This window comes from Varroa destructor, unplaced genomic scaffold (assembly GCF_002443255.2).
Source record: "Varroa destructor unplaced genomic scaffold, Vdes_3.0 BEIS01000004.1, whole genome shotgun sequence".
Lineage (NCBI taxonomy): Eukaryota > Metazoa > Arthropoda > Arachnida > Mesostigmata > Varroidae > Varroa > Varroa destructor.
Window position 1 is genome coordinate 32,847,808 of NW_019211457.1, and position 16,074 is coordinate 32,863,881.

Consider the following 16,074-nt stretch of genomic DNA (forward strand, 5'->3'; position numbering starts at 1 on the left):
ATAAAAATTTACCACCCTAATACATAACTATTTTCGACCCGACTGTGAGACGTTACAGTGGAAACTGAGGTAGGAGAAAATGTGAACGCAAATTAGGGACCACACTCAGGACTCTATCAAACAAGACTATCAAATAAATGCCTCGTTGGGGGGCCCCTATTATTGTACTGAAGAATCAAGGACATAGTTTAAGTTCGCAACTCATAACCTATTCAACGTCTACATCTGATTCGATTATAAAGATCGTTTTTGCCTAGGTGACCTTACGTTTATCCCCCTCCCCCCCCTTCCACCAAATTACCCTCAGGTTTCCAATGCAATAGAGATCTATGTACAAACGATACAGAGTAACTTCTATGTGTCTGTTTAGATACAAGGGATTTTTTCATATCAGCAACAAGAACGTCGAAACTGAGTATGTTTGGTACTATTCGCCGCAACTCGACAAGGAGACTAAAACAGCGTATAGCACCCGGACGATGTGGACTTTCGAAGCTGGGGTGCGGTGGATTCGCGAACGGGAGCTGATGCCTGCGCCACCTAAGTGCTTCACCTTTGCGATCCGCTCTAATCCCATGGATAGCAACAACGAAAGCTTCTCTATGGAACATCTACAACTATTTTTTTGCACGCTTTTCTTTGGTTATTTTTTAAGCCTAACCACTTTGGTGGTAGAACACATTAAATTTCGGTGCATTAACAAAAAAAGAAATATTGCCCAAATAAGGAAAACGCCCATATCCATAAAGAGAGGCATCGCGCTTAACGCGTCTAAAGTAATGACACGAGCGGTTCCGCGTAGCGCAAGCCCTTGACTCAGAAAACCAATTCTAAAGAATATAAAAGGCCATAATTAACTCTACCTTTATAGTCTTAGGAGTATTTCAGGTTTCCGACGCCAGTATCGACTCAGCCCTACGTAGCAAGCCTAGAATGTTCAGGCACTTGTCGGTAATTTATTTCAGTACCTTGAATATCTTATAGTTGTGAACCTTATTTACAAGAGCGTATAGGTTTATGTGTATGATAGGGCAGCATAAAAATTTCGATCGCAATTCTCAAACTTTTTTGTGTTTTTCCCTATTTCATCAGGATATCGGAGATCTCAATAGCCGGAGGTCTTTAGATGTTCACTTCCTTTTAACTTACTATAGGTAATACATGCTATAAGAACCGACTTACATTGCTAACTGAACTATAATAACTTCACACATTTAAGTCGATTGTAGTTCTATTAATGAGCTACAACGCTTCTACTCATGACTTACTACTTGAAACTTCTGAATAAAATGCGCTCAAAAAAGAGTCATCCACATAGTTCTGTTGTCTTTCATCATGCCCGCCTTTAGCCCACGTTTTTGCTCTTATGGTCATTCAGAGTTGCCGTGAGGGCTAGATTCAATATGTAATGATAGTCAGCTCAGCGGAAGTCGACTTGCGAGGTAGAAGCTTCATTATTATTTTTGAGTGAGGTAAGCGCTAACGTCGACGATTTCCACTAACCGATGAATAGCTCCGTAAATTCCTTGAAAATGCATTTGTCTATATATTTTATGAACTGCACAAAAAAATGCCGGAAGTCAATATAATGCCGTATTTCTCAATTCGAGGACTACTACTTAATTCTACCCAAAATTCAGAGGCAATAACACGTCACCAATTGTCACAGATTTTCTATAATTAACAATCCATTGCTGAGCGAAATCTCAATTCATAGTTTGTTTCAGAATATCTAGCCCATGAGGGATTCATGCGTCACCGTGTACATGAGCAGATGAAGAACCGCTGCCGTTTACGCCATGATTGTTTGGAGGAAAAAGACACTTCGAGATATTTCTTCAACAATCAAGATAAAAACACAGCAAAAGATACCATATTATATTTTTAAAATCATTTTTTATAAATGCAACGGCTGGGTATTCGAACCTATACCTAAATGACTATATGGATAATATTTTAGTGCAGTATTATAGTGTTTGCTCACTTACATTCGAGGCGTGTATTTGACTCTAAGTAAACACACTTTTTTTTTCTGTTGTTTTTTTTTTCTCAAATTTGCACTAGCGTAAAGCACAGTCTAAACGCGGTAAAGTTCTGAGCAACTAAAAAAAGCTGTTCAATGTAGTTAGCTCTGTTTCTAACTGTTCGTGCCGAACCCTCATACATAAAACTTATATATCCCTGAGCCGGTGCTGCACGAAGCAGTGCCCCTACAAGGGACAGCTGCATAACCAGCTATGGAAAAACGTTCTAGAGCTTCAATATTACATTTTACAACCTTCGATATTTAGCAACATCTTCAAAAGATTTTGAAGCTAGACGTCTTCGAGTCGCGAGTTACGCTAAAACAAAAGTGGTTTACAATATTCCACAAATTCTGTTTGAATGTATAAGATTTGACAGTGTTCGACGTAATCAAAAACGCCGTCTTCATCATTACTATTTTATAACTTATAAAATAAAGTAAATAAAATAGGCAAAAATTAACTATTATACTGTTTTATATATATATAGTGAGCTTAAATGCACAAAGATCAATTTTAAAGATTGATAATGAGTTCTAGTATTATTAATAATAATATAATTTAAGTCATTATTCGCCATTTAAGCCACTAATAGGACCTCTACCCCTTTGTAGGCTTGATCTAAGCTCATTTATCAGGCCACGTTAGGAATCACTTCCATAACAATAGTTCGCTCATATAAATGACGATGCTGAGAAGAGCAATACGCAACAAAGAACGAAACTCTTGTCAAGCCAAATATAAATGTATGAGCTAACAGATTAGCAAAATGTCCATGACGCATCCACGATATTTAGAGATGCATCCGAGCGTATATACGAGCGTACGTGCTTATTTCCCTGTCAAAAACTCCTTTCCTACAATAGAAAGCTTCTTAAAAAAATACTCTTTCAGAACAAGTTATACTGCTTCATTTTTTATTAAGTACATACAAAGCAGGTTATATGGAAGCTTACATGTGAGAGCTTTACTATGTACCTTGTAGAAATAACAGGTGAGTAGGCTGAACAGTACCGGATCGATTCGAGAAGCCCAACACACGTCGTTAGTTCTGGCAGAAAGATGCAATGTTTTGATATTATATCATCTGTTGCTGATATATTATACAGGGTATATTATGCCGTACAGTGGTACTTCACGACTTTTCGACTAATATGCGAATCCGTAGGCAAAGAAAAAGTGAAACGCAGTCAATAGGTACTTTTTTTGTGTGTGTATCCAATACTTAGTGCTATTCGGCGCTGCTACAGGGCCTGCTACGATCAGGGGGCTTTCAACTAACGATTTCCTCAGTTGTCGGTCTCAGTTGTTCGTATGAATTGATCAATGGTAGTCTTCTAACCTCGAGGGTTCCAACGAAGGCGTGCCTCTGGCCCTACCTTTTAACAGTTGACGCTATTTATTTGAGTTGTGAAATCGTTTATCGGATAGCTCATACCCGGGTGCGATAATAAGGACGCACTCATCAATGTGCGTTCTTCGGCAAGCGGGAGTATTGCGCAGTACTAATCTTCACCCACCAACGGCTCTTGGTATTCCTATCGGACCGTTTAACACATGTAACCCAATAGACACCTTTTGAGTGGAATTTTTGTCGTCGATTTAGCTATTCTCCGATTGGGCAAACGTCAATAGCGAGATTAACCATACGGCCACGCCATTTGCTGTCGTCTTTGTTGACACGAAGTTCAGTAGAGGTAACTTCGCCTCCGTCGAATGCCGTCAACGAAGAGACAGATGCCCCAAAGCCTGTTCAGCTTCTGAACACCATTTATCATTGTGCTGTAGGTGGTATGATAACGTTACCGTTTTAGGGTTCTGCTACTTTTTCGCCGATGTTTATTTTAGTTGCAATTTGAAATGATTGGTCGGATCAAAACGAAGCCTGTACTGCTATCGTACGTTCTAATAACAACCCTGGCGACAACAGCCGCGGTAATCATGATGGTGTTATGCCAGTGGACGAGTTTCATTGCACGCTGACTGAAGGTTCGTACAGACTTTGCATAATAATAATAATAACAGGCTCAATCCAGACAGACGGGACCTACCTATGCCTGCTCAGATTGCAGTCAAAGTACTTTATGTCTGGCAAGACATGGAGTCATGAAGAGCGCAGGCCTTATTTGTAATTATTGTTTTACTACAATAATATCTCCTACGCTGTACAACAACGTGAAGTTTTTTGGTAACAATTCGTTATGTAAACGACTGGATCTTGAGTTTAAAAGCTACTTTATAGTACTACACCAATGTGCTTTTAAGCTTCTAGTAAGCCACACAATGACGACGGTAGTACTAAAATTATCGATTCATGTCCTTTCTTATTCAGAAGTTATTCTATTATGTGGATCCGATTATTTTTACATTAATTATAGTAACAATTATCTAGGGCATCGGTTCGTTTAGTAGTATCCATTTTTGTGCTGCCAAGAACTGAATCTCTTCTTTTCTTTAATACAGATCATCTAGATTATGTACATACCCCTGACGTAGACGCGCGTGCTTCACGGCATATATGCAATGACCGGGAAAGATGATGCCCCTACAAACCATAATAATACACAATGCTATTGTTGCACAGGCGTTAATTTGGTTTATACGTTTCCGTCGAATGAGACAGCTATAAAGTCGATGTTTTACATAAAAAAAGAAAGTCACCGAAAGGCCTGAGATATAAAATTTATGAAACGCATGTAATATGGCCAGCTTGTACCTCGTCTAAATAGATTGTCTATGTTTATTATTTATCTACAGGCAAACACGTGGTAAAAACACCCGGGCACAAACAAAGCCGATAACATTTGACATGAGACAGCGTTGTCTGCATCAATGACGCTGTTTCTATCGACTATTGGGATAAAAACTTTTTATCTTCACACTGTTTCATGGTAGTACGAAGGCAAATATATGTGTCGATACGTGTATTAAAGTATTTGAGTAGTTCATTATATCGAGCTTTTTTTACAGGCTTATTAGACACAAGACGGACCTAAATCCCCGGACCGGCTGCACATCGTAGTGGTACTACAACCTATCTAGAACGACCACTGAATAATACTTTATATGTAATAATTATTCGTTTAATGAAAAGTAGGCAATAAACAACAAATAGGATGGTCATGCAAGTGGGTACAGAGTAAGAGGCAAAATTACTATATATCTATATAATTCCTGGTCATAATGGTCGTCTAGCGTTAGAGAGGTGCTTCCCCTTATGACGTGTCACTCTCGAATTTAGAAGATCGACTATGTAAAGTACAAAACCAGATTAGGTAAAATATTCCCCGAGCTGATCTATCCTTTGAGAAAAATAATGAAGAGGTATATCTCTTCAATGTTTACTGATTTTTTCAGCTATAAATGAAATTCAATTAGTCGTCTATTGTAATACGAGTATAAATTATTGGGGTGGAAAAAAAAACCAAAAAACACTTGTATTATCAAAAAGTATTGTTTACAGAAAGACAGAGCACAAGATTATTGAATCAAATAAAAAAGTCGTTATATACCCTATTTTATAATTTAATCACTAGCTATAATCTTATTTTTCATGTTACAAATTCAATAGGTTTGCCCTAATGAAGTTAAAGCTACAGATACGTGTGCTTTCTATTGGACGCATCTTCCAGATAGCCGCAAGTTACAAAATTGCATTTACATTCGATGTTGTAGAAACTCAGAAAACTTAACATAAGAATAGAATAGAACATAAGAATAATAAGATATTTATGACCTAAATATAAATTATCTAATGTTGTACGGGGTTGACTTCGCCAGTGGGTTACATGGAACAGGGCCAGGCATCGGTCATGGTGTCATTGTGAGTCTTTTTTTCCGCTATTTTTTCTCGTGAGATCTATTCACCGTTAGATGATAAACGGGAGGCGTCGTCTCCATTGTGTCCCGCGAGATTCAAACCTACGAACGGTGTGCATCGCAACGATTACGAGCCGATTACGCTATCTGCATCCTCCGGCCACGCCATTACTCGACGACTTAAAAATGAACAAGAAGCCAAAAAATATCTACAAAAAAAACATTGGTTAGTATTGTTTTTCTTTTATTTCAACGTGGTACATCCAACAAAAAGTTATTTGTGTGTAAACGTTCGATGCGATTATTCCACGAAACAGAAGATGGTAACAGAGAAGGAGTTCGAACAAAAAGGTGTGGCAGGTTGATATTGGGCATAACGATTCTTCCCGACACAGAGGTATCTCTATACAGCAGCCAATGGCTAGTTAAATGAGCTGAAAGCCTTGTATCTTGCTTGTTCTCCGTGTCCTTTATGTCCACCGTATTTTGTTACTTACGAGCTGAATGATTCGTTTAGTCGTTTACTGACTTCGATGAATGACGCCGTAATTGGTGAGGAGCGCAGCTGCAGCAATCTGTAATGATTGGCCAGGCCTGATGCTGCCACCGCCGCCTCGACCCTTCAGACTGTTAGCAGCATAATGGTTTTAGCGACGCCAGCGAGCAACCGACGAAGACGCCGGACGACCATTAAAAAAGAAAGCAATCGGCAGTGCTCGTAGAAGATCAATAAGAAATCTCTGTAAATTTTAAGTTTTAGTGTAAAAATAATGCACGGACAAAATCGACACGGCGTTCAACGACACGATGCGGTCCGATTTCCAACGTATGTGACATATTTTTTCAAGTAACATAAAAAAAAAATACACGGACGTCACAATGCTTCAAAAGCTGGCTGTTTGCAAAAGCGTTGTCGAAATTAGTCAACCTCACACCAACAACCAAATAATGATAAAACGCCCTTATATATTAAAGCAGCTTTTTTTTTTCAATTAATTTAGTTTAGATAGTATCTATGGCACCTAAAAGGAGATAGTTGATACCATGTATTGAACTAATAGCAGGCACATTTCCATACTAAGCGTACATAAACAGATTGTCGAAGCTATCATCAATAACCGACCCATCACTAATCGCTTATTGTTAAAAAAAGAAAAACCTACTTCGTCCTTTCCAAGCAAGGAAAAAGGACAAACTATGGCTCAGAGAGCACCGTAGCTGCTCAAGCGCTCGAGCACATATGAACAAAGAAACATAATCAAATGCAATTGCCAAGTGACATGAACGAGCTGGAAGCGTCAGGTCGCTCGCTATTGGTTATCTTTTGATCGCTCGGCTGATTCTTTGAGTCGATGCCAATCTGTTCAACACCTCATCTATCTACATGCCCTCATCATCGGATAGCTTCGAGCGGTATTACGGAGCATCTTTCGTATACGTCTAATAATACTCTCTTGGACACTCCTGGACATCTAGCACTAAAGTTAAGCGCTACACAGGACCCTTCGGGCTCTCGGGCATGACGAGAGTGTTTTGCTAACAATATTCTACCGTACTAGCCGTATCACTAATTGCGTGGATTGACTGTATGTTGACTCGGGCTGAGCTGCCTCTTTCTATTTATACGCAAATGTTTCGAGCTGGCGAAGAATAACATACGAAGACAAGCAAACTAGTGGAATGTTTTATTTATACACTTACACGCACAAACACCGTAATGTATTTGTTGTTATTACTATGTTGTTATTTGTGTTTGATTATCGGGGGTTGAACGATAAGGACAATTTGTCCTTAATTCTTGCATTGAATTATCAAAGCCTGGAACCGAGACGAACACATTTAGCACAGTATAATAGGATAAAATATTAACTGCCAGGCCAAACGTATCATTTCTCCTAGTCAGTTGCTTATAATTCGAATGTACCTCAAAGAGTGTGGTGGCATATTGGAGATTCCATTGATTTTAGCAGATACTAACAAAAATTTTCAGCAATTTCATCTTCAGACGAAGCTCATACAGGATACGCGTTTTTTTGTATAACAAGTAGTACGTTAATAGTAACAGCATATGGTAATACATTGTCGACACCTCAATGAAACTAGAATCGTAACCAAATGGCTCGGATCGTAGAAACACTAGTAATATCCTCCGTAGCCAAGGCCGTATCCTCCATAACCGCCGTGGTGACCCCCAAGGAACTTGTAGGACCCAGATGGAACAACTATGTGTGAAGGATAGGCGTAGCCGTGAGCGGTCTTCTGGTTGTCGAACTGATATTGTACGCCGGAATCCTTTTTGAAGATGTGACCATGTCCAGCAAGGGCAACAGCCACGAGGGCAAGAACGACAAATAGCTGCCAAAAAAAGTAAGCCGAATAATTCGGGATAAGTTAACAATAATTGGTAGGGCAACAGTCTTCACACAGCTGTATGATGCTAAGGTTAGTAAGCTTAAGTGAAGGTATTTTGGACTCTTTTATATAAAAAAAAAAGCCTGATGGTCTGCTCTACATACTGTACTATAATAAAATCAACAAATGATACCTACTAGCAAAATTACAAGGCTATTTAGGGCTATCTCTATATAGGGCTGGAATTTATGTGCTCGGAATCGACGGCTTGTTTTTATGCAACTTCGTCTACCGATCAGACCTGTTCGATCGAAATCAATTACCCAACAAACAAATGGGAATAAAGCACCCTGTGTCACGCAAACCAGAGTTTGCCCATCAGAAAAAACCTAAAAAGCATAAAAAAAACTAGAATAGTTAATTTTTTTTTATTTGTTACAGCTACTATTTGCGTTCAATTCGGCACTGCCACTTCACACACACCATTTCATGCGATACATCCTAACCTTAAAGGAAGTTAGGCCAAATTGTTATACCTATCTGACTTTGTAGATTAGTAAGTCCTAGCAACCAACAGAAGAACACCAATATATCATCATCACTAATTCATCGTAATGTCTATACGATGCACAATACTGGGTTAAAGTTTAAAATACAAGAAAGATAACATTTCCTGCTGAGTAAAATACCTGTTCTGGGATCGCGCGGAAATTGTAACAACTCAATCGTACCGAACAGAACAATATTTGTTATTCGAAGCCTTTCAACGGCTAAGTAATCCTTATGATATCCTATATATTATGCTTAGTATACAGAGTATGTTTCTGGTGTTTCTCAATCTTCAGTCAAGACGATATATTCCTACTTTGTCGTAAAGCAAGAATATCGTTCGAGTTTGTATTATCTTTTAAACTAATATAGACCCAGGTCAGTTCTTAAAATTGCTGTCCACATCAGATCAACCTATACAAAATATGATAATCCACGACCCACAATTCATGGAATCAAGAAGACACCGAATTAGTATTCACGTTAACGCAACGACGTTCCGAATTCAATTAGAAACGTTCCACACACATTTGTTATAGTACACAGGCACCTTTTGTTCAGCAATCAACCTCATCTATTTCCAAAGAACACTTCAAGCTGAGATCAAGGCAGTGCGTGTCAACGAGGATACGCTACTGGCGTCTATCGAGAGCAAATAATCTTTTCTATTGTAGCCCTACGCTTATCAACATGCTTACCTTAGCAAACATAGTTTTTTTTTTTTTTTTTTCTAGCTTTCGCCTGTTCCTGAGCTCTGGCGTCCGGTGAAATGTCTTTTAAAGTAACTCCCGCCTGGCGAGAGTTATCCACCGATACGATAGCCCCGCCCTGTACTACCACACTAGCGTTTGGTTCGAAATTCACACCTTTGTTACGAACAACAGACAATATATCGACATAAACCATTAGAGAAAAAATGCTACTTTTTCGCTACCCATTCGCGTGCACCGTCCAAATGAAGATTGAAAAAAAAATCGTAGACGCTGGAGCTGGAACAGCGACAGAATCAGCTTTATCTTTCTGCCATTTTGTGGTTCCAGTCGATATCAGCGGAACTGATCAACCAGAAGCGGGCCACAAATACGATCAGCTGACAAAAAGCTAATGGTTAGTTCAACAAGGATAATCTGAGCGCTGCTGTTGAGACAGGCGAAGTATAGTCCACAGTGTGGGGGAGAACTGAGATGACCGTAACTAACGGCCCTCATTGTTGCTAGGGGGGTGAACGGGCGACGGAAAAGACAAGATCAGTTCTAATGACTGTGGGAAGTTTTTGCACCTACCGACGATAATATATTCTCTTGGCGATAACGAAGTATGCTGACCTTAGATGTAGTTGTTTTCAAAATGAATTACGACCCCAACATTCAAATAGCTTGAAATTAAACTTAATGTGTATTACAAGGTTATACACCGTCGCATACTATATCTGTTTACCGTTTAAAAGTCTACCGTTTCGTACCTGCAATTTTGATTTACCTGCACGTGCCTGCTATCACCGCTGATATGTTATGCCAGAATTTTTTTACAATGGCAATACTACCACTGCCAATCGAAACGAAAAATTGACTATAATAGAGAAAATACATAAAAAAAAAAAAATGAAACGTTTTTTTTTTCTGACACATCGAAAAACTGGCATCTGTTTCCGCATATCTTCGAAAAATACTCAGACTGCCAGTGGTAAGCCCGCGGTCAACCGCGACGGCTCGATATTATGAAGGCAGTAAATATAACATGTTACATTCTATAACCCATGTGTTGTTATATTATATAGTCGGTGATCGCGCAAGCTATGATAATTCGACAATAAAGCTAAGCGAATACATACTGCAGAATAGATCCTGTAAAACAACCAATTTCTACAATCGAACCTCACCTTCAACGTACATTTCACACGTACTCGGCGACCACTTTCAGACTAGTTTAAATGACGATTTTCAAATATAGCTTAATGCTTCTTTTAATTAGCAAATTCACTAGATACGTCCGATCGGGGAGTCTGTGAATACTTTACACTGTCGTACCTTTGATTGTAATGCCCTAATCACAATTTGCCAAAAAAAAATCCTCTAATAAAAAAAAAACTAAATTGCACAAACGCGTTTACGTTTTTTGATGGTGACTAATGCAGTCAGAGTGATAACTGGCAGCAAGCAAAAATCGCTATTTAAATCCCGTTAACCACACATAAATACTACACAATTTACGTGAACAAGAAGTTAATATATATATATGTGTGTGTGTGCATATATATACATGTGTATATATATGCTAGCATAATTAAATAATATATTTTAGCTTCGATTATCTTCCAATCGCCAACAGAGTCGTCAATAATAAATGCCCCGAAGTGCTCAGCGAGAGTGAGTCTTAACAAGGCTAATGTATCATCTGAACAAAATTTTCTTGTTATCCCCTCATTCGATTCACACGTTATAAACATGTCTCTGACCGATGAATCCGAATGTTTTTCTGCTCAGTCGTAAAAATTAAAAGGAAAAGCTATAGACACGCGTTGATGTGCTAGCTATAGTAAGGACTATCTGTAGCTGTTCCCCTTGGATATATGACCAACTTGACGAGATGTTTACGGTAAAACTAACATCCTTTCCGAATAATGACCCGTAAAGAGCGAAAAAAAAAAAACTTTAATCCATAGATGAAACAATCAATTATTCTTAGAAGTGTATATCATCGGGTTGTCAAAAAAAGTACTGACCGTTTCTAGGCCAAAATTGGAGCAGATGTTCGTTATATTTTGAAGCAAATATTACCAAGCTAATTATGCACTATTTCAATCGATAACTTTCTGTTACTACTGAGGCAGCATTAAAGTTTCATTGCTGTAGAACGTTCGTGATTTATCTCTAAATGAAGTATTATATGACAAGTGATTTTTTTTTTTTTATCTCTTCATTAAAACCAAATTAATACCGTTAAGTAAGTTCTGCAAAGACCGAAACAGATGACCGTCTTATAGTGCAAGACCCACACTATACGACACTTCTATTTCCCAGCCAATTTTTGTCGGTTAGCTAAGGATGTATGTGACTTGATATTTTCATAATGGAAATCAACGCCTTCTCTATATACCAATTTTTCTCATTGACTCGCTATAATTCCCTCAGCCGCTGACACTAGAGGTAGCAGCGAATCGTTCTGTCAGGCAACAGTAGGCCATGACGCATGGGTCGACGCATTGGTGGCAGACGGGTTTACGATCGAGCAAGTTCGTATAACACTCAAACCGTGCAAGAAAAGGCCCGGGCCAGATTTGATTTCTAGGGTGTAAAGGGGATATGATATAGTTTGAAAACAAAGTTATACGAACGCTTTTCTTCGAAAAAAGTAGAGTCGCCGAGAACTTCGCTACAGTAAGGTTGGCGAGACGCTTGTATCCTTTACGTACTATGCTTCCGTTCAAGGCCTTCTAGCTTAAGGTCTTAACCAACCTTTGATGAATTTCCGCACCTTCGAGGGACAAGAATTCGATTACTGAAATCAAAAAACGTTTTTCCGTTTCAACTCAAAACCGATCCTGTCCCGGCTTGTGTATAGAGTCAACGCTATGATATAAACCCAAATAAAGCATATTTTGTCTATTTGCTTCTAATTTCGACAACACATACGATATCTGCATATATAACTTCTAGCTAGACGTCGTGACCATTTAATTTCAATACGTAGCTTATCGTATTGGGAACACCTGTTTGGGATAGACCTGATGCTATTTAAATTATGACGCACCCTTTAAAATAATAAATATATAAAGCTATTATTAAACGTGAAGTTGCATAAACGGTCTCGTTGAAGGCTAGCTAGTTCGTTCCACAATACTAAAGAATTACTATTTAGTCACCGTCAATATAATAGCTGTAGAAGAGAAGACCATTACAAGATGTGAATTTCAAATACATATATATATATATATATATATAGTTATAAAATAACCAAATGAACCACCGGTATATTGCAACATATTATTAATTCGACATCCTAGAAATACCGCAACTTAATACCGTCATATATACGTGAAGGGAACAACTAAACAGTAATACTTTTTTTTTTTTCAATAAATCCGACTGTACAAACATAGTAGTATGACATGACGACTTGAACGCCTTCGAGAGCCATCGTTACAAACTTATTAGAGGTTATCCAGCGCGCGTTGACATTTCGTTTTACTGAATGCGTCTTTTCGAACTTTTCACGACAAGCCCAAAGAAGTCGAAACGCACGACACTGACAATCTACTTAATATCTCGAACGCAACTGTACCAACAAACGCAACGGTTTCAGCCGTGTTTTCGACGATACTACTTAGAAGCGTTTGTCGGCCTCGTATAGCACACAGTTTGACGCACTACATACACTAAAAAAATAACACAAGAGCAATATATATATATATAAGGTAAAAAAAAAAAAAAAACGAGAAGTAGGATAACCTGGGTAGAAAAGTAAACACAACAAATTTATTATAGCAACTATTATCGAATTCTCTTAAATAGAATTAATGATTCGCCTTCTAACAAACAATTATGGACACTGACACTCAAATAAATACTTAGCAAGTCAACAACACTCTAACAAATAAATCGAAACAGAGCCGATTTGTAATATCTGTTATTTCCTCTACTATAAACAAAGTTAGCATCGGCTGAATGTTTGATAATTTGTGTCAGCTTGTTGTTTCTCGTAACTACTATAAGTATGAGACTATGTTATAAACATTCCGCATTGATCCAACTTTAAATGTATGGTGTACCAAGATTAGGTTCCGTTCGAATTCCCACAATAAAGAACCCTGTCGACTTTCGTTGCAGTGACGATCGCATCACGACAACGATGATCCATTCAAGTGTCTCTGACAGCTGAGCTAGACAAATGAAAAACACCTTCAGATAAATTTATGCCCAGGAAAGCGACTCAACAATCGTGAGCACATGGCAAACTGTGTGATCAAACCTCTCTTGTCAGTAACTGAACTTACTAAATGCTGCTTAACTATAGTCTTACTGCCCACATTGTTTGCCTGTCAATTCGCCTGTACGTATTATCTGTCAGCAGGCATAGAACGATAGCGTCAAGCAGAAGAGCCCGTAGACTACGCCAAGCACTGTGAAGCCCAGATTACCTCGTATCTTACTTACGGTACTAAACTAAATAGCTTGAACCGTGTCAACGCACGTAAAATCATCTGTGCTGTTTCTATTCTTTTTACGATGACATAACCCCTTCGAAACGTTTGTTTACAGTATCGCAATCATTAGACAAGCGAACAACAATCCCTGCAACTGTCTACACACACGTTTGTCTTTTCATTGCTTACACCCTTCCAGAATAACAAAAGAAACAACCATTCAACGTTTTGTTCTTCTTTTAAACTTCTAGCAACAGTTTCACAACGGTCACACGGGCACCTCGCCTTTCATTATAACTGTTTTTAAAACAAAATAGGAGAAGAGCCCGTTGTTCCAAATTACCAGGTTCAAGTGTAATTTCCACGCTCGTACAATGTGTTCACTCACCCACGCTCTCGTAGGCAAAATACTTTTTGATCGTTTATTAGGAGGGAAGTTGCGCGAACGCAGACTTCCCGCTACCAAAAATTACATGCCCCATCTTTCCCAGTTTGGGAGAGTGGCAGGTCTCAGCCCTTCCGAAGTGCAATGGAAAGGCCTCCTCCTGGGGTCTCCGCCTTCCTGATCACGGAGGGCCCGGCACCAGGTAAGTATGATTTCGTCCGGTCGTTGACTCTCTTTATTCGAATTCAACAATGCCGTCTTGCACGGCTTGAGATCACATTATCTGCTTAATTACAAGCTAGATAGAATGCCCCTCGATGAATCAATTCAAGCCAGTCTATTAAGAGCGGTACAGAGGGACGTTCTATAATTCGCTCCAGCTAAAAATGAGAAAAAGTGCCTTGTAAAAATGCCAAAATCAGAGCTAGCAGCCCGAAGCGGCTGGCTAGGCAGCAACAGTGGCTTTTTTTCCGCTCACCCCACGCAGCCGTTCTGGTAACAATGGAGCGGCTAGAGAGGTACTCACAGCAAAACAAAGCCATAAGCGAATGGGTTTCAAGCTGATGTTTAATCGATACATGCAGATTTATTGTAGGCCTTCATCACTTCATCAACCGATTTCAATAAGTTGGTAAATAAATACTAGTTATATACCAGTAAGATGATAATTTTAATAATAAGCTAAAATTGTTTATGTCATGAGTGACTGTGTGTCTTGATATACATCGTGTAGTTAGATTGTCGCACATGCTACAAAGAAGACACTCAAACTAATATTGAAACGCTGCTGAACTGAAATACATGAATTGATGTATGAAACATTTAAACGTTTTACATATTAATATAATAACATAGCTTTTATGTGATCCCATATAATATTATATTAATGTTCTCGGCAATCATATGATACGCGAGCGTCAGGTCAAGTCCAATAGGTGTTCTACCAATACAGCAATTATTAGCAATTGTAGATACAGGACTCTATGACGCATATATGTAAGTTTTAACTTAGAACTAATAGTAATCTACACATTCAATAAGCTCGGGCGATTGACTGATCAATAGATTAACGCGTCTTGGTTAACTCGTTCGAATCTTAGCGGGATCCTGGTCGTGGTACAATTTCGGCGGGATTTAAAAGGGGCAGCCTGATGCAGCTCTTGCGAAATGTCGATCGCCATAACATTCGATGAACAGGAAGCATTACAGAGTATAGTGAATGGTATAATACCTAAAACTCGCACCGAACTAATACGCCGAATAAAAATGCTGCATTTATGTTGACACTGCCTATAGAATGCAATATGGATGGAGGCAATTTGTTTTAGATATTTTCGAAGTAGCCAGGCTATTACGAAACTTGCAAGTAAACGCAACTAGCCGATTTTCTTGGGTAACTTCATCAAGTGTGCTTCGACCTTTTCGCTAAAAGAACCATTTTCAGTTTGTTTACCTACTGTTGATTAAATCATGGTTTTACTAGAAAGTAGTTGTTGTTGGTCGTATTATATGGTTTCATAGGTACGGTTTTCGAGCGTCCCAGCACAGGGAACATGTGTTTGATCCCAGTATCACGCGGTATTCGCTTACTAGGCATTAACTAAAATTCTTTACTTTACATTTTAATTAAATAAAGCCAGCAGCTTAAATACATAGAATATGACTAGCTATTGTGTAATTAGAAATAGATAGCTAGAAGATTTCCTTTATGTAAGAAAAACGCCTTTGATACTAAAGTCAGAAAATAAAAATTTCACCTGATCTATATTGAACCCCCGACATGGCTGGCTTCCAAAAAAAGT

General features: G+C 38.6%; 1 protein-coding gene, 1 long non-coding RNA gene and 1 other non-coding gene across 4 annotated transcripts in view; 1 reads left to right on the plus strand and 2 right to left on the minus strand.

Annotated features, from left to right (window-relative positions):
• LOC111249015 (uncharacterized) overlaps positions 1 to 2,419 on the plus strand; it is a 4,846-nt gene extending 2,427 nt beyond the window's left edge. Inside the window, exon 4 of the mRNA XM_086987720.1 lies at positions 371 to 2,419. Coding sequence (XP_086843846.1) covers positions 371 to 815 — 445 coding nt within the window. The 3' untranslated portion in view covers positions 816 to 2,419. The remainder of the gene's footprint in view (positions 1 to 370) is intronic.
• Positions 2,420 to 6,037: 3,618 nt separating this feature from the next.
• LOC147756101 (uncharacterized) lies at positions 6,038 to 9,914 on the minus strand. 2 transcript variants are annotated; one of them, XR_015326738.1, is made up of 3 exons: positions 9,443 to 9,914; positions 6,341 to 8,198; positions 6,038 to 6,052 (listed from the first exon to the last, which is right to left on the minus strand). It is a non-coding gene; the product is annotated as an uncharacterized LOC147756101 (long non-coding RNA). The 2 variants fall into 2 exon arrangements; XR_015326737.1 differs by lacking the exon at positions 6,038 to 6,052 and having other exon boundaries at positions 7,506 to 8,198; positions 9,443 to 9,702.
• A 4,403-nt stretch (positions 9,915 to 14,317) lies between these two features.
• Positions 14,318 to 14,482, minus strand: LOC147756102 (U1 spliceosomal RNA). The gene has a single exon (XR_015327695.1). It is a non-coding gene; the product is annotated as a U1 spliceosomal RNA (small nuclear RNA).
• Between the last annotated feature and the right edge of the window lie 1,592 nt (positions 14,483 to 16,074).